General features: G+C 43.9%; 3 protein-coding genes across 3 annotated transcripts in view; 2 read left to right on the top strand and 1 right to left on the bottom strand.

The window, feature by feature from the left end:
- Positions 1-6379: 6379 nt before the first annotated feature.
- mrto4 (MRT4 homolog, ribosome maturation factor) lies at positions 6380-10291 on the top strand (the record flags this gene model as incomplete). The annotated part of the gene is made up of 8 exons (XM_080494802.1): positions 6380-6435; positions 6651-6709; positions 6823-6926; positions 7564-7645; positions 8560-8627; positions 8723-8874; positions 9961-10037; positions 10139-10291. The coding sequence occupies exons 1-8, from the start codon at positions 6408-6410 to the stop codon at positions 10289-10291; spliced, it is 723 nt and encodes a 240-aa protein (XP_080350928.1). The 5' UTR covers positions 6380-6407.
- Positions 10292-10666: 375 nt separating this feature from the next.
- Positions 10667-15238, bottom strand: akr7a3 (aldo-keto reductase family 7, member A3 (aflatoxin aldehyde reductase); the record flags this gene model as incomplete). The annotated part of the gene is made up of 7 exons (XM_080494801.1): positions 14884-15238; positions 13869-14056; positions 13674-13778; positions 13120-13216; positions 12320-12419; positions 12111-12240; positions 10667-10828 (listed from the first exon to the last, which is right to left on the bottom strand). Exons 1-7 carry the CDS (start codon positions 15164-15166, stop codon positions 10667-10669), a joined length of 1065 nt encoding a protein of 354 aa, XP_080350927.1. The 5' UTR covers positions 15167-15238.
- A 2716-nt stretch (positions 15239-17954) lies between these two features.
- Positions 17955-19087, top strand: part of megf6b (multiple EGF-like-domains 6b) — a gene marked incomplete at its 5' end in the record, with an annotated part of 72264 nt that continues 71131 nt past the window's right edge. The window contains 1 exon segment of the mRNA XM_080494804.1: positions 17955-18046. Coding sequence (XP_080350930.1) covers positions 17955-18046 — 92 coding nt within the window.

The following is a 19087-nucleotide window of genomic DNA, read 5'->3' as shown; positions in this document are numbered from 1 at the left end:
GACCAACAATTATTGAACCACCAAAGTGCCTTGAGCAACTGGGAGAAAAGCCCTTCTAACCCCATAAACGAAGTGAAGAACCTGATGTGTGTTTTGAACCTGAAACAGGCTGAGAGTGACAAGCTCAAAAAACAACTGCAGGAAAAGGATGAAGAATTAAGAATCTTTACTATCGACCTGCAGCATTTAAAGTCTGCACTGGAGACAAAGATGACGGCTAACCCGAAGGAGGCAGATGATGAGCAATATGTCCTAAAGTCCAAGTATGAGCAGAAACTCACCAGGCTTCAATCAAAAATCCATAGTTTTGAGGTTGTCAATGACAAACTGCTAAAAGAAAAGCAGCAATTTCACAGCACGGTTAATGCTTTGGAGCTGGAGAAAGCTGCTCAAGAGCAATCTGTCCAGCAGTCCAGGCATGAACAAAGAAATACCTCCATGAAGCTGCTGAAAGAACGGCAGGAATGGAGCAGCCAGGTCAGAGCTCTTGAGGATAAACAGAAACAGTTGGACTCTGAGCTTTATGAGAAGGACCAACAGCTGAGAGACTGGGAGAAGAAGTGTCAGTCTTTGGAAAACAGTATCCGGTTGACGAGCCAAGTAACTGAGAGGATATTGCAGGAGAAATGTGACAAAGTCGATGATCTGCAGCAGAAACTGAAGGCTGCTGAAGAGCAATCTGCCCAAGTGCATGGGTACAAGCAGAAAATCATCTGGCTTCAAAAAGAACTCAATGGTTTGACAGAAGAAAATGAGAGAGTAAAGGCAGAATTGAGCAACCAGGTCAGAGTTCTGGAGTCGAAACAAAAACAGATGTACTCTGGGCTTCAACAGAAGGTCCAACAGTTGAGAGACAAGGAGCTGAAGTGTCAGGCTTTGGAAAACAGTCTCCAGTCGATGAACCAAGAAACTGAGAGGATGTTGCAGGAGAAATGCGACCAAGTCAATGATCTGCGGCAGAAACTGAAGGCTGCTGAAGAGCAATCTGCCCAAGTGCACGGGTACAAACAGGAAACCGTCAGGCTTCATAAAGAACTCAGTGGTTTGAAAGAAGAAAATGACAAAGTAAAGACAGAATTGAATTGCCAGGTCAGAGTTCTGGAGTCCAAGCAAAAACAGTTGGACTGTGAACTTTATGAGAAGGACCAGCAGCTGAGAGACCAGGAGAAGAAGTGTCAGTCTTTGGAAAATTATCTCCGGTCGATGAACCAAGAAACTAAGAGGATGTTGCAGGAGAAATGCGACAAAGTCCATGATCTGCAGCAGAAACTGAAGGCTGCCGAAGAGCAATCTGCTCAAGTGCACGGGTACAAACAGGAAATCGTCAAGCTTCATAAAGAACTCAGTGGTTTGACAGACAAAAATGAGAAAGTAAAGACGGAATTGAGCAACCAGGTTAGAGCTTTAGAGTTCCAACAAAAACAGATGGACTCTGGGCTTCAACAGAAGGACCAACAGCTGAGAGACAAGGAGCTGAAGTGTCAGGCGTTGTTTAACAGTCTCCAGTTGATGAACCAAGAAACTAAGAGGATGTTGCAGGAGAAATGTGACAAAGTCGATGATCTGCAGCAGAAACTGAAGGCTTCTGAAGAGCAATCTGCCCAAGTGCACGGGTACAAACAGGAAATCGTCAGGCTTCATATAGAACTCAGTGGTTTGACAGACGAAAATGAGAAAGTAAAGGCAGAATTGAGCCACCAGGTCAGAGTTCTGGAGTCGAAAGAAAAACAGATGGACTCTGGGCTTCAACAGAAGGACCAACAGTTGAAAGACAAGGAGCTGAAGTGTCAGGCGTTGTTTAACAGTCTCCAGTCGAGGAACCAAGGAACTGAGAGGATGTTGCAGGAGAAATGTGACAAAGTCGATGATCTGCAGCAGAAACTGAAGGCTGCTGAAGAGCAATCTGCCCAAGTGCACGGGTACAAACAGGAAATCGTCAAGCTTCATAAAGAACTCAGTGGTTTGACAGATGAAAATGAGAAAGTACAGGCGGAATTGAGAAACCAGGTTCGAGCTCTAGAGTTCCAACAAAAACAGATGGACTCTGGGCTTCAACAGAAGGACCAACAGTTGAGAGACAAGGAGCTGAAGTGTCAGGCGTTGTTTAACAGTCTCCAGTCGATGAACCAAGAAACTGAGAGGATGTTGCAGGAGAAATGCGACAAAGTCGATGATCTGCAGCAGAAACTGGAGAAGGCTGCTGAAGAGCAATCTGCCCAAGTGCACGGGTACAAACAGGAAATCCTCAGGCTTCATAAAGAACTCAGTGGTTTGACAGAAGAAAATGACAAAGTAAAGGTGGAATTGAGCAACCAGGTTAGAGCTTTAGAGTTCCAACAAAAACAGATGGACTCTGAGCTTTATGAGAAGGACCAGCAGCTGAGAGACAAGGAGCTGAAGTTTCAGGCGTTGTTAAACAGTCTCCAGTCGATGAACCAAGGAACTGAGAGGATGTTGCAGGAGAAATGTGACAAAGTCGATGATCTGCAGCAGAAACTGAAGGCTGCTGAAGAGCAATCTGCCCAAGTGCACGGGTACAAACAGGAAACCGTCAAGCTTCATAAAGAACTCAGTGGTTTGAAAGAAGAAAATGACAAAGTAAAGACAGAATTGAATTGCCAGGTCAGAGTTCTGGAGTCCAAGCAAAAACAGTGGCATTGTGAGCTTTATGAGAAGGACCAGCAGCTGAGAGACCAGGAGAAGAAGTGTCAGTCTTTAGAAAATAATCTCCGGTGGACGAGCCAAGAAACTAAGAGGATATTGCAGGAGAAATGTGACAAAGTCGATGATCTGCAGCAGAAACTGGAGAAGGCTGCTAAAGAGCAATCTGCCCAAGTGCACGGGTACAAACAGGAAATCGTCAGGCTTCATCTAGAACTCAGTGGTTTGACAGATGAAAATGAGAAAGTAAAGGCGGAATTGAGCAACCAGGTTCGAGCTCTAGAGTTCCAACAAAAACAGACGGACTCTGGGCTTCAACTGAAGGTCCAACAGCTGAGAGACCAGGAGAAGAAGTGTCAGGCGTTGTTAAACAGTCTCCAGTCGATGAACCAAGAAACTGAGAGGATGTTGCAGGAGAAATGCGACAAAGTCGATGATCTGCAGCAGAAACTGGAGAAGGCTGCTGAAGAGCAATCTGCCCAAGTGCACGGGTACAAACAGGAAATCGTCAGGCTTCATCTAGAACTCAGTGGTTTGACAGACGAAAATGAGAAAGTAAAGGACTCTGGGCTTCAACAGAAGGTCCAACAGCTGAGAGACCAGGAGAAGAAGTGTCAGGCGTTGTTAAACAGTCTCCAGTCGATGAACCAAGAAACTGAGAGGATGTTGCAGGAGAAATGCGACAAAGTCGATGATCTGCAGCAGAAACTGGAGAAGGCTGCTGAAGAGCAATCTGCCCAAGTGCACGGGTACAAACAGGAAATCGTCAGGCTTCATCTAGAACTCAGTGGTTTGACAGACGAAAATGAGAAAGTAAAGGCGGAATTGAGCAACCAGGTTCGAGCTCTAGAGTTCCAACAAAAACAGACGGACTCTGGGCTTCAACAGAAGGTCCAACAGCTGAGAGACCAGGAGAAGAAGTGTCAGGCGTTGTTAAACAGTCTCCAGTCGATGAACCAAGAAACTGAGAGGATGCTGCAGGAGAAATGCGACAAAGTCGATGATCTGCAGCAGAAACTGGAGAAGGCTGCTGAAGAGCAATCTGCCCAAGTGCACGGGTACAAACAGGAAATCATCAGGCTTCATAAAGAACTCAGTGGTTTGACAGAAGAAAATGAGAAAGTAAAGGTGGAATTGAGCAACCAGGTTAGAGCTTTAGAGTTCCAACAAAAACAGTTGGACTCTGAGCTACAACAGAAGGACCAGCAGTTGAGAGACAAGAAGCTGAAGTGTCAGTCTTTGGAAAACAGTCTCCAGTCGATGAACCAAGAAACTGAGAGGATGTTGCAGGAGAAACGCGACCAACTGGATGATCTGCAGCAGAAACTGGAGAAGGCTGCTGAAGAGCAATCTGCCCTAGAGTACGTGTACCAACAGGAAATCATCAAGGTTTATACAGAACTCCGTGGTTTGACAGAAGAAAAGGAGGAATTGAGCCGCCAGGGCAGAGCTCTGGAGTCGAAACAAAGACAGTTGGAATCTGAGCTTTATGAGAAGGACCAACAGTCGATAGACGAGGAGCCGGAGTCTCTGGACCAGGCTGGAGGGTTCTGGTCTGGCAACAACGCCACAATAAGAGCAGTCGCAGTCACGGGCCTCAGAGTTGCGGTCGGTGTGTTGACTGCTGGCGCTTTATATGCTGTACAGAATCAACCCTGGTGGTGTGACTCGAGCCTGACGTCCAACCAACACACTTCGGTTCCCTTTTAGAAAAACAAATACTGTAACTGTCGGTCATTGAGAGTTCCCGATTCATACTGATTTCCACAAGGTTTATTCTTCACAGGAGTTGCATTGCTTGGTGGTACCTCGTGAAACCTATAAACACAAACATGACAATAACACATTTGATTCAATAAAAAATAAAATAAAATAAAATAAAACAATTACCTGTGTCTCTTGCAGATCTAACAGATCATACAGTTCTATCTGAGGACATATAAAGGTTAATAACTATGTTAGAATAGTTATAATAGTTATAGTTATAATAAAGTTACCACATTTATGCTTAGATTCAGTCTTGTTTCATGAGTGTGTTCTTATCCGACAGCGCCACTCGGGCGCAGCACATTATCTTTGTCTAATCGTGTGTTCTGAGCCTTTGTAGGAGTATGTTGACCGAAACGGATAAACAAGAAACTGCATCTTCCTGAAGCTGCCATCTCGGAAGTGACCCACGCGAACAGGATGTTCCAAGACTGTACTTGTTTCTTTACACTGCCATGTGTGCACTTTTCCACTATGAGATTCATATCCTGTGAACCCTCCCATTTGTAATTCTCAATAAAAGAGGAACACGGCAGAAGTTTTCCAGAGCGGGTTGGAGATTGTAACTGGAAACACTCTCTGTCGGTTCTCCTCGCGAGTAAAAAGAAACTTACCCTTGTTGTCTTGTTCTTTCTCGCAGATTTAATAAATGTCTATAGCCCAAACCTGACAAACTACCGCGTTCGCCTGGATGTAGCCTTGTAATCTTTTGCAACATTAACAAGTCATATCTGAAAGAGCAAGCACAATTACACATAAACGGAAATGAAATCATTCAAGTTAAAACCACCAAATTCTTGGGAATGCTCCTTGACGAAAGACTTGATTAGACAAATCACATATCTGCCTATTTAACATTATATTATAGTTATTTGTTTCCGTATTTGAACTACTGTGATATGGTCTGGGCTCCCATTCGCTCTTTAAAAAGCAGTTAAAAACATATCTTACCTATTCTTGAATACCCGACCCATTTTGTATTATTACTTTATTATTACTTTATTTGGTGCCTTTCTTCCTTGGACATTCTTTGCAACTGATTTTTCTGTCTTCTGTCTCCTTATTTTTGCCAATTTTGCTCATAAAATGAAGATTATGTATGCACTTTACCCTCCCTTTTTTTTCTTATAACTAATGACGGGCGTGGAACACTCGTACAAAAATTAGCTGCTGAACCCGCCGGACCGCTCCGATCCCTCGCTCATCTCCCGCGCTACGCTGAGTCACATGACGTTCGGTTCAACTGTATTAACAAATCAAACAAAAAAAACCTAGGCAATAATTGTATTTACATGAGCTTAAATTATTTAAAATAATTTATCACAGAACAAATATCTTCACACTACTTTGGTAAATAAATTCGCCTAACAATCGTAAGATGGCGAACTTCCTACCAAAGGACTCTTGCACAGCGTCAGTTACACTCCCACCAAATTACCATTGATTGTTCAATAACCAAACACCGACAGTAACTTGCAGTTACTGAGAAATCAAGTGAAATTTTATTTACGACTGAGTACATACAACTGTTCAGATATTAAAGGTTTTTAAAAAATTATAGAACAAGACATCAAAAACATGAATAAGTGAATAAGTGTCATAAATAGTGTCAAACAGCTTAATAAGGTGATCATCATGACTGGGTATCAAAGGGCATTTTGGGAAGACCGAATGAAATTGATAACACAAGAAAATCACAAGATGAACTCTATTTCAGTCGTCGTCACCGTTTTAAATCAATGCAGTGAGGTGACCTAAACACCGAATAGCTATTTTGAAGTCCACATTGTTATTTTGCTAAAACAAGGACTTTTATTTTGAAGGAATTCGAGGTCTGTAATTTTGAAAGTCGGGACATGCCGGTTAAAGTGACAGGCTTCCGTCGGATTGGATTTTTCGTCAGGCACCACACGGACAGCCCCGCCCGACAGAAACATTCGGGGTCCTTCCTACTCACATGTGCATCGCGAGACGGAGCCATGCCGAAGTCAAAGAGGGACAAGAAAAGTAAGAGAAACCAACATTAAACAATAAAGCGATCATTCGTTATCTTTTTTTTTTGCAACTATAACTTTATGCTGCGTCAATCAAACTCGCTGTTGATGAACGGAAACCCTCAACAAGTGGCTAGCGAGCTAACGTTAGCATGGCTTTCCTCAGCATGGCTGATCAAAACTCTTCCTCGCGCTCCCGACTGACTCTTCTGCGTTTCTCCTCTTTAGTTTCGTTAACGAAAACCGCCAAGAAGGGGCTGGAATCCAAGCAGAAGTTAATCGAGGAGGTGGGTGTTTCTTTATTACTTGCATACACTGCGATTATTGCGATTCTTGACGCGACCTAAGCCTCGACTCCTGTTTACTTCCATCTCTTGTTTTGTTTTTGTTTTTTCTGTAGTTACGAAAATGTGTGGACACCTACAGAAATGTGTTCGTATTTTCCGTGGAAAATATGAGGAATACCAAGCTGAAAGACATCAGGACAGCCTGGAAACACAGCAGGTGTGTGTGTGTGTGTGTGTGTGTGTGTGTGTGTGTGTGTCTCCACATCCGTTCACTTACTTTGCATTGATGCAATGAAACCTCGTCTTGTAAATAAATGTTCCTTCTGTTGGTGTCTTGGTTTATTCCAACACACCAGTCAGAGAATTCAGTGTTCAGGTTTGTTGAGGCCTGATGAACCTTTCTTCTCGCACAAGGGAATAAACGCAAACACGTGTAAGAAGACCAGCAACGTCTTTTCTCTAGTTTTGCTTCTGAGTCCAATACAAGATGAAACTTTCTGTCTGTAGACTTTGATTTAAACGGTATGATTAAGCTGTTTATTCTCTCCTTCATGCTGTCATGAAGCAAGTCTGGTCATACAGATTCTACACGACCTTCAGAAGAAGTTTGACCGTGTTGGAATAGTTGAGTGTTTTTTGTGAGTGTGTAATCTTCTAAATGATGCAAATGAGCAAGTGCACAGAATATAATGGAAATAAGAATGCAAAAAATAATCCTTGCATTGACAAATACTCACATCGGCACTCGGGGTTGATTCATACTCGGACAAAAAGTGTTTTTTTTTCTGTGTATCTTTAATAAGAAGTAGGCCTTAAATTTCTCCCTGATCAAAAATTCCCCCCTTTTTTCACAGATTCTTCTTTGGCAAAAATAAAGTCATGACTGTTGCTTTGGGAAAAGGAGACACGGACGAATACAAAGATAATTTGCATAAGGTGGGAAATGTCTGGCTCTGCGTCGTACGCCTGCTGAGCAGATTACCGTATTTTCCGCACTATAAGGCACCTAAATACCTCAAATTTTCTCAAAAGCTGCCAGTGCGCCTTATAACCCAGTGCGCCTTATATATGGAAGAATTGCTCTACTCGAGACTGCTATTTGACAGCTGAACAACCAGAAGCTTTTATTTTGACAACTCTAACTTCTCAACCGGATGTTCAGAGCGGACGACACTCCACACAACACCTTCATCACTCATGGTTGCACACCAACATTCTAACAAACCAAAATAAACTAGATGAAATAATTACTCCCTAAACTGGGGAACAAAAACACACAAACACAATCAACACAACACCAAGCCCAACAACAACCCACAATAACCTCCAACAACACAAAACATGAATTCCCATCATGCCTTGCAACGACAAATTCATCCTGAGCTCCTCAGTGCAGCCGATAGCTGCAATGAATTATGGGAGTTTCTGTTTGTGGTGTTTTAAATGCAATTATTGGGGGTTCTATTTGGTTTGTGGTGTCGGTAATAATTGTGTTGTGTTTTTGTTGCTTAGTTCATGTAGTTTAGTTTATTACCGGTAGTTGTAAGTTGTCAACCAGCAGTGAAGAAGGTTTTGTGTGTAGTGTCGTCCTGGCATAGGCTGCAGGTAGGACTATCAAAATAAAGCGTGTGCACCTCTCTGGGTGTTAGAATCAGTGGAAAATGTAACCTAATAGCTTTGAGCTATAAAGGTTGTTGACCACTGGTCTATTCCATGCGCCTTATAATGCGGTGCGCCTTATATATGAACAAAGTTGTAAATTATGTCAATCAATGTAGGTGAGCCTTATAATCCGGTGCGCCATATAGTGCGGAAAATACGGTAATTAAACTCCCTGTGGCAACGTTCAGGTCACCAGATTCCTGCGGGGGGAGGTCGGCGTCCTTTTCACCAACAAAACGAAGGACGACGTTCAAGAGTAAGCGATCAACTTGACCGGTGTTTGTTTGTTTGTTTTTTTTGAAGTGATTCTTTACGAGCGCAGCGCTCCTTCTTTATGTTGTGGATCTGCAGGTATTTCACCCAGTTCAAGGAGATGGACTACGCCCGGGCGGGCAACCAGGCTCAGATGGACGTGACTCTGGACGAGGGCCCTCTGGAACAGTTTCCTCACTCCATGGAGCCTCAGTTGAGGCAGCTGGGGCTTCCCACGGCGCTGAAGAAAGGTACGGCGCTCAGAATGTGTCAAGAAAACATCTGTCGTCTTGTTTTCTAAAAAAGCTTTGAAGGTCTGAGCCCCCGCAGATTTTTTTTCAGACAAAAGGTTTCCGCAACTTTTAAGGACTTTATTCAATCTGAAGTGACACAATGTGAAAAGCATCTGATTTTCTAGATGAACTATAAAGACAATCAGTCCATATCTCATTTCCTCTTGTCATTTTTATTGGTCTGAAAACGACGTATGAGCTAAATCCTCTGTAGTTTCCACTGAGACGTGGCCTTATAGCCTGATGCTCCGTCTCTTCCCCTCGCCTTCATCCGCATCGTAAACAAGTAAAAAAAAAAAAAAATCCACTGGTAAGGTTTAACAGTTTACTGGTCAAAGAAAAAAACAAAAAAGGTGGTACAGAAAAAAATGTCCAAAGGTGTTCCAGGTTATGTAAGTGTCTGTTAAATCCAGTCAGGATTAATCATCCAAGACATGAGAGACAAAAGAAAAAAGAGCGAGCGAGAGAGAGAGAGGCTCCACCCTCACCTGCCTGACTTCCTGTCACAGGTAACCCCCCCAAACTCCCCCCCCAGGAGCATCAACACACAGTTAAAGGTGCACAGCCACCAGAAAACCCCAAACAGTTCTCCCTTCCCAAACATTGCAAATAATATAAAAATTAAACTTTTATCCACTTAAATCAACCACAAACATTTTAAATGATTAACTTATTGCATCATTGCCCATGTGAACTAAAATCCTTGTAAACGCTCCTCCGAATTCCTACCAAATTAAACGTCTTGCATTGCTGCTGCTGTAGATCAACTTGAATTATTTCATCTTTCTAACCGAGCTCAACGAACTGCGTTTAGGCTCCTACATCCTCCATATCACAAGTGGATCGTTGGACCGTCTTCTTTAAATAGTCAAACCTGCGGTTCTTCATGCACTTGAGAAACTCACAACACAGTCACACGTTGCAGTGGTTGTTTTTTATTATTATTATTATTAAACGTGAGCGTCTAACGGTTACATTTGGCTGTTGAGCCATAGAAAAGTGAATTTGCCTGAAGGTGTTTGTCCCCCTGTTTGTTCACTGCAGGAGTGGTGACGCTGCTGAAGGACCACGAAGTGTGTAAGCAGGGCGACGCCTTGACGCCGGAGCAGGCGCGGGTCCTGGTGAGGAGCGGCGCCACTTTGTGAAACTGAATATTGACGGTAACTGAACAGCTGGAGTTCTGATTTGACCCTTTTTTTTTTTTTTTTTTTTTAACACACAGAAACTCTTTGCCATCGAGATGGCAGAGTTCAAGGTCCAGATTAAATGTATGTGGAACTCGGAAACAAGCGAGTTTGAGAAGATCACAGAGGAGGCGGAGCCTGTACAGGATGAAGATGTTAAAGAGGATGAGGATGATGATGATGCGGAGTGAAGAGCTCAGTTTTGTAAATTGTGTCCCGCCAGATGTTTGTACTTCTTTGAACTGTCAAAATGAAAAAAAGATCACGTGACAATCGTGTCAGGATTTATTTTATTTTTTATTTTAAAGAAACTATTTAATTAGCGTGGAGACGTTATAGTAGCCCAAATGACTAGTGTGTTTTGTTTAATATAGACTTGTAGCAATGCACACCACTCTCTCCACACACAAGTTATTTTGCGGCCATAAAAAACAAATTTTTTTAAAGTAACAGCGATTTTCCCAATTAAATCCTTCAGTTCGTCTGTGATTTCCAGAAAAGAGGCGGGTAATCAAGTCCCACTAATATCTTTAATAAAGTGAGGTTGTGGAGGGTTTTTTTTGGTCTCATCTGAAGTAGTTGGGACACTCGTGGGCGACGAGGTCCCAGGCGCCGTCGAAGGCCCGGACCACCCTCTGGTCCAGGGGACCCTCCTCTGCGGCAGCCAGGTTCTGCTGGAGCTGCTCCATGGTGGACATGCCGATGACGACGCCGTCTCCCAGGGCGCCCTGGACGCAGACCAGCGCAGGCAAATATCAGGCAAGAGTGGAGTGAAAAAAAATAGAATGTGTACAGATAGAAGTGTGTCAACAATGAGAATGTGCCTGTAGAATCAAACACGTCTCCGGTAAGAACGGAAAAAATCAAGTTCAAGCTCATTTAAAAAGACTCAGTTCGGTTAAATTGGATGGTTGGGAGAACGTGTTCTGTCATTGGCTTCATTAATCGAGGCGTCGATCAGCTGGAATCTCCCCGTGTGAAACCGAGAGATAAATATCTTTTTTCTTTTATTAAAAATACATTTTTAAATACATTAGTCATTCCAATGTGCTTTTATAGAGAAAATAGAAAAGCCCAACGTATCCACATGAGCTTCTCCCCCCAACAGGGAGAAACTTTGCAGAAACCAGACTCAGAGGTGACTAGGGCTGCAACTAACGACTATTTTAATAGTCGACTAGTCACCGACTATTGAAACGATTAGTCGACTAATCGGATAATTATTAATTTTTTCTTAAATTTAGCATGAGGTTGCTTTAATTATGTGGCAAATGATAATAACACAAGAAAGGTGGGTACTTCAATGAAAAATGCATCTTTTATTGAACTTTGCTTCTGATAGGCCATAAATCCAAAAATAAATAAACCTCTGTCCAAGGACAGGTAAATGTGTTTTATAAAAAAAATAAATTAAAATCAAGTAAACATTTCTTTCCTGTAAACCAAGGGCACATTAGCAGCAGTAAAACATTAAATCAAAAAAAATATAAAGTGTATTTTGTGAAGTGCATTCAGTTGTAAAAGAACTTTACAATTCTCAACAGTCTGAAATCGAACGGTTTTAACAACGGACATTTGTAGAGACGCAGCTGAAAAAGTTCCAACTGCCCGACGTGCTTTCTCTTTAAATGTCCGTGCATCACCGAGGTGCTGCTTTGCAAACCTTGCAAGTAATCTTTTTGTTCGCCGTGTCCAAGCTAAAATGCTCCCAAACTTTTTGAAGTTCTCGTGCGCGCAGCTGCTTGTGTTGGACGCCGCCATTATTTCTGTGTACGTTACACCGCGCGTCAGAGACGCTATTGCGCGTGTGCGACTCGGCAGAGATTGTAATGAAGTGAGACGCCTCACTCTGTTGGAAAAAACCCGTCTAGCGACGATTGTCGACAATGGAATTCATTGTCGACAATTTCTATTATCGATTTTTGTCGACGAATCGTTGCAGCCCTAGAGGTGATAGATTATCGATAGATAGATATCGGAGGTGACCCAGGAGGCGTGGCGGCCAGTCACCTGGAGGTGGGAGTGGTGGTACATCCAGCGCATCGCCGCGGAGGTCATGGAGGGTTTCTCCGGGCCGTACGTCTCCTCCAGCGTCTTCAGGACGCCGTCGATGGCCTGGAAGTGACTCTGCTTCCAGTACCTGGCACAGGAGAGAGAATAAATTGTCGTTCTCTGATCCCAACGAAGGAAGGTGGCGTGGCGGCGTGTCGACGCTCCACCTGTCTCTGTACGCCGCCGCCCAGTTGTTCCCGAAGAATCGTCCTGCAGGCTGAGAACCGTCTTTATCCTGGAAGTGGTACTTCCCCGTCAGGAGGCCGCCTGGCGGGAGAGAACATCTGCACGTTAACGTTAAATAAACAATATATACAGCGTGACCAGAGAAGCTTCACTGCTGGAGGTCGGAGAGTTCAGGTGAGTGACGGCGCCACACACATTACATTAATACATTAATCCACTTTTTCTTCTCCAGAAAAGAGCGATTAGAGTCGCTAGTGGAAGTGGTTCCAGAGACCATACTGATCCTTTAGTTAGACAATTGAAAACACTGACATTTAAAGATTTAGTGGAGTCGAACCTTCTAAAAAAAATGTTTAAAGCTCATCTGGAAAGTTTACCGAACAAAGTGCAAAACAGATTGGCCAAGAGAAAAAGTAGATATGAACTGAGGTTTTTTACAAAACCCAGGTTTTAATGGAAAAATGCATCTCAATGGAAGTGGAACCATCTTGATTGTAAAATTAAAACTTCTAAATCCATTGATGTGTTTAAGAAACTTGTTAAATCGTCAATGTTACAGAAATACGACACTGCGGAGGAGCAGATCAACCTTATTTATGTATTTTGTGTTTGTTTTGGGAAAAAAGCGGCTGCATGTGAATGAACTGGAACTGTAAATGATTTAGTGTTGATAAGGGGCAGAACATTACAAGTTTCACTTCTTTCTGCTCCTTTTCATTCATGTGAAACGCTGCTGTTGCATCGTTTTAAACGAATGAAATAAATAATAAAATGAAAGTACCTGCGAGAGGGTTGTAGGCGTAGAATCTCAGTCCGAAGTGTCTCAGGCACGGCAGCAGCTCCGTCTCCACCCGTCTGGTCGTGGCGTTGTACATCCCCTGTGAGGGAGCAGCGGACGTCAACTTACACACTTAATGGTTATTACCCGGCTGCATTCCTACAAACGGCTGCTTCTTCTCCACGCAAGGCAATATTTAGTTAGCCGGCGTTTTCAAATTCTAAACTTAAAAACAACTGGTTGAATGTGGGGGAGGGGCCACGCGTGTCCAAAGTCCACTGCCAGGAGCGAGAACGGCTCGAGGTCAAATTTTATCTGGACCCGGCTCACTGGATATACTTAAATATTCACATTTTTGCCAAAAAAAACCTCATGCATATTTGCAATTTTAACTTCATTGTGCAGCGTGAGGGTTGTGTTGACCCCCCCCCCCCCCCAAGAAGACGGAGACTTTGTGGTTCTCAGTTTGACGTGATGAAATCTGCTCCCTGGTTCCACGCCCTCCCTTTGCTCTCTGCTCTCGTGCGTTAATGGTTCTTGGTCTTTAACTAAAATACCTGATACACGGTGGGGACGATCCAGTCGTTATGTCTGCAGATGGACACGATTTCAGCCACTTCCCACGACGCGTAGTTGGACAGGCCCAGCTCCTTGAACTTTCCCTGTGAGGAGTACTTCAGTGTTATAAACTCACGTTTCAGACGTGTTTTGGGGGTTAAATAATTAAAAGAAAACAGCGGCGGCCTGCTCGCCTCCTGGTGCAGCTGGTTGCAGGCTCTCAGGGTGTCTTGCACCGGGTTGTGGTGGTCGGGGGCGTGCAGGTAGAAGAGGTCCACGCTGTCCGTCTGCAGCCGCTGCAGGGAGGTTTCCAGCTGCGAGCGCACGCTCTCCGGCTTCAGCGTCTTGCCGTCCCACGGGTTGGCCTTCGTGGCGACGCTCACTGGGAAATAACGTGGAGGAAAATGGGTCGTCACTTTGGCTCGGGTCTCGTTCAAACGGCCTTCCTTCACTCATTTTGTAGTCTCTTCTTCAACGAAGAAGTACAAATACAAACAAAAGATTTTTGAAACCTACAGAGAAGAAGAAATGCATTAGAGGGAGAAGTAGGATCAACATATACGTGCATGTGTGTGTTTATATGGTCGTTTGAAATGTGGAAAGTTCTTTTTTTGTTGTTTTGTTCCTTCTATTCTAGTGTGGAATGTACTTTAGTATACATTCTGTACTGTACAGAATGTATACTGCTCAAATAAACAAATAAACCAAACTAAACCAAGAAATATGTGTCAATAGGGTTGGCAAATACCAAATGATCAATAAAGTTATATGAATTGAAAGCTGGGATGAAAAAAAACCCAAAATGTGCCACAAATAAATGGATTTAGGGGACGACAAGAACGGACAGGAGAGATTTCTCTGCAAAATAGCAACTTTACTGAGTTTGTGGAGGAATTTCAGTCCAAGTTAGAGGTTATATGAAACTTTTTATTAAACTTCCATGTACGTGACGAAGAAGGTCAACCTTGATTAAACTATAACTAAAGAAACGGACACGCCAAATGACGAGTTCAGTCATTTCTTAAATCAGTAAAACCAGCGAAAAGTGATTAAAACGAGTCAATGATTACCCAGAATTCAAAGCGGGTGGGGTTGCCATATCCATAGGGGGGGTTGCCAGGTTACCAAAGTTCAGCCCCTCTAAAGACTTTTCACGCGATTAACTACTTTTTCTCTTGTTTTCCACCGACGTGGCCGCTGCTGTTTCACCTGTTTCGGGCAGCTTCATGTCCCCGATGATCGCCTCCGCCTTGCCGTCCGTGTACATGAAGGCGGTGTCCAGGTGCCGGTGGCCCCGCTCCAGGAACGCGGTGACCATCCGGAGGCTCTGCCCGGCGTCCGCGCGGCCCCCGAACGCCATGCTGCCCAGCAGCGACACCGGCCGAGCGGCTCCGGAGGACGACATGCTTCTCCCGCCGACCGCGACCCGCCGCCACCGACTGAGCGCGTCCTTCACTGCACGACACGGCCCGCCCCTCGCTAGCCGGAGCATGCTACGGCTAACGGCGCTGCGAAAGGTCAAAGGTCGTGTGCTTTATAAGGGAGCGTCGTAAAGTTACTTCTCCCGGTTCAAAACGAAAAACCAATAACAAAAAAAAAATTGTAATAAGTGTCATCTGAGTCGTCTGGCTTTATATACATTTGTCTGCAGCCAAGGCTGTGCAAAGTCCAGTTTTTTTTGTGACAACTTCCTGTTTATTCAGTCAATGTTTATTTTAGGACTCTTCGCCGGGGGGGGACCGTCGCGGTGCAGTTCGTGATTGTGACCACTGGGTGTCAGCAGAGAGCCATCCCGGGTCTCCTCGTGCAGCTCAGGCGCAGTACAGTAGCCTGCAATGCTGCGCGCATGGTTGGATGATACGACTGGCCCTCTTGAGCTTCAGGCCCCGGGGGCTCCGGGCCCCAGCGTGTGCTCACACGCTCTCAGGTTTGGCCGAATGATCACAATGTTTGATGTGATCGCTGAGTCTTGTTCTTTAAAGCAACGCTCGCTGACAAGTTGCACAGTTTGCCTTCAAACTTAATACTTATTAATATATATATATATATATATATATATATATATATATATATATATACACGCAGTACATGTGTTAAAGGACCAATTAACTTAGCCCTTCTGTTTGTATTTCAGTCCATCTAAATAGAAAAAGCTCCACGGAAAATACACGTTTATGGCAATGCAGACCTTTTTTTTTTTTCAGTTAACAAACAACTGCAGCATGGATGTTTCCAGAACTGACCAGAAGTTGCGCAAAACTCACAATTAGAAAGAAAAAACAATACAGTATTTCTGCATTGTGAAGTATTTCCCTTATATGTTAAAAGTTTAGAGCTTTTTTTGACTTTTCTTTGCAGGTGGAGTCTCTCACGGTTTGTCCGTATTTAAATGTTCTTAACTAAGTACATCAGAATAACTTATTATATTTTATTAGAGTGTCGTGATGAAGTATAATGAATCTTTGCCCTCAGGTCACCTGCATTTGTCTCTTGGTTTTGTTTGATTAGTTGTGTGGCTCATAAATAGTGACGTCATCATAACGTCTGAGGAGAAACTGAATGTTACACAGGTTTATTTTTTTATATATGTATTTTGGGCCGTTAAGCAACTTTCAACTTGTGCATCTGTTCTAAAAAAAGAAAAACAAAACCGCATTGAAAACCCATTTTGCCAGAGAAATTCACAATCGCTCCATGCAGCGATTCACCGGGTTTCGTTTGTTCGTTTTCCCCGAGATCATGAAAAGAATGAGCATTTAAAGCATTTAACGGGGTGTGATGCAGCAGCCACAGGACATTTCCTTCGGCTGTAAATCACAACAAGTTTTCCACATCGAGCCTTTTATTATTTTACCTGCTGCAGACGAGAACAACCGCTTAATGATCATAAAGAGTAACTCGTGGGAAAAAAATAAAATAAATCAAACAAGAGACTTTGTGGAGCCAGAATCAGTTTCCTGTTGCACCCAAGTGACAATATCAATTCATCAACATCTCAATATGTGGATCGATTTGAACCATCAATCCATCCATCACTGCATCGTTTTAATTGCTGACTCATATTTCTTTTTTCTTAAATTGTTCCTTTTCCGTGATTCTTACTATTAGATCACCAAACAAGTTGTTTGATAAAAAAAAAAACCCACAGATAAAAACCCGAGCAGAAGAACGCGGTGGTCGTTTATTCTGCGCGTCGGAACTCGTCGTCGTTTTTTCGGTCTCGTCTCTGGCGGCGCTTCCCTGAGATGAGCTGTGATGTCTGGGACCTAATTAAACCAGCATGCGGGGGCGGCCAGCGTCCTCCCGGGGGGGGTGTTCATGACCCGAGACTCTCTCTCGGGTCATGAACACACATGCGCGCAATGAACGCGTTGTTTGCGGAGCGGCGGCGCAGTGCGTCCCCGCCGCTGACCTTTTGACCGGCGCGTCCGCTGTTTGCCCCGCAGAGTGACCACCAGCTGCCCCCGGACCACTCCGCATGCCGCCACCCCCAAAAAACACCGTCCTGTCTTTGCGCCACGGGTAGTGGCGGGTGTTCCCTGGTGGGAAATACCTTCCTGCGCGCGCGCGCTTTGCCTTTTACGCACGCGGGGGTTCGTTTTACGCACCATTAATCCAGATTTATCTGACCACGGTCAGTTTTTTTTTTTAAAGAATGGGTTCCCAATTGGAACCTGAAGCGCGATGTCCACCCGGCGGGGCTGTTCAGGGGACATTTTTGGCGCTTCGGCCGCCGACAACGGGAGTAAAAGTTGTTTTATGGCTCTCAGTGGGCGCACTGTCCCGCCGGCTGCCCTCCGAGAGGCTGCTGACGCTTTGAATAATGGCCGGCTTCCTGCACACTCCTCCTCCTGCCCTCCTCCTGCCCTCCTACCCAAACCCCGAACCAGGCTGCTGCCATCATTACCAAGTCAATGGAAGGAGGAAGAAAGCGCTCAGCCTCCATGAGATCCCCCCCCCCTCCTCTCTCTCGCTCTCTCTCTTCCACCACATCTGCATCTGGAGCTGCACAGCAGCAGAGTCACGCAGCGGGCAGTGCGGGAGCTCCAGCGATGGCTGCTGCGTCACACTCGGACGGAGTTTGGAACTTTTACGCAGAAGATCGTCAGCGCGCTTTTCAACTTTGTTCAAGTTGACCACTCGGACCTGTAAATATTTATTTAGACTTTATTTTTTTAAATTTAAACTCGATGGGGATATTTTTGAGATAGACTAATGGATGACTTTTAGTTGTTTTTTTTATTTTTTATAATTTGCTGATTAATCCACGAAGAGGAACAATGGAAAGTGTACATTTTGCGTTTTTACTATTATTTATCAAAGAGGCTCACGCAGTCCGGTATGACGTTGCCAACAATCTTCAACCCTATATGTAAGTATTTATTTATTTGACTGGTTTGCTGATATTTAGTTGAACAGTTTGATTAGGAGCGATATATATGAAGTTCACATCTACTTTTGAAAACTTTCTAAAAAAAAAAAAGAAGCCAGATGTCACTAAAGAATGAATTAGATCTGCATTTCTATGGATGCACAACGTTCAAGTACTTTATGTGACTCTATTCAATCTGCTGCGTCTAAAATGAAGCGTCAGTTAAGAGAAATTGACATTTTGATTCCCAGAACAGTGAATTCTATGAGAGGAACGTATCTGAAACTGGCGAATATTGAAAAAAAAAAAAAAAAAAGGAGAAATGGACTAACACTTATTCCAATTTCCAAAACAAACATTTTATGCCATATTGATTGATGAACTTATATTTAGCCAAGGGAGTTTGTGGATTTTGGAACATCTGACTAACATAAACAGTTAAAAATAGAATAAAGTGTCATGAAGATCCTTCTGCTCTGTTGGATTGATCAGCTTTGTTTGTTTTAAATTCCTCCAACTGGATCTCTGGACTGTTATAATAGAACAAGGTGAGACGAGGGTCTGGGGGGGGGGGGGGGGACCTGCCACTCACACCAGGTCTTCCTGGGGCCATTATGTGTCCAGCTGGAGGTGATAGTGATTACTATTGTTTATGAGACGAGCAGCTGGACGTCGTCTTGAGATTCCCCTTCGTCTCCACATGCAGAGGCTCTTCTGTCTGTCTGTCCTTGGAGAGTTTCCCAAAAAAAAAAAAAAAAGGGAGCGAATGCTTGTGAGATCACATTGCAGTGTTTTTTTGGCGGGGACTCCCGGTGTGGTGCGCTGAATGGTTTGGAGACAGGCCTGATGGCGAAGCCAGACAGAGTCTGTGTAACGAGGACAAAACATCACAATTGAAGGCTTAACATCTTCTACCTGCGGGGGAAAACACCACAATCTCTTCTTTCTACTGACACCTAACAAGTGAAGGCATGAACGTGGTTTTTTTTTATGTTTGTTTCATTCATTTGTTGTGAAACTTCCCTCATATTTTGAATAATC

Source organism: Blennius ocellaris (genome assembly GCF_963422515.1).
Source record: "Blennius ocellaris genome assembly, chromosome: 4".
NCBI lineage: Eukaryota > Metazoa > Chordata > Actinopteri > Blenniiformes > Blenniidae > Blennius > Blennius ocellaris.
Note: the sequence above shows the minus strand (reverse complement) of the source record. Positions and strands in the feature narration are given on the sequence as shown.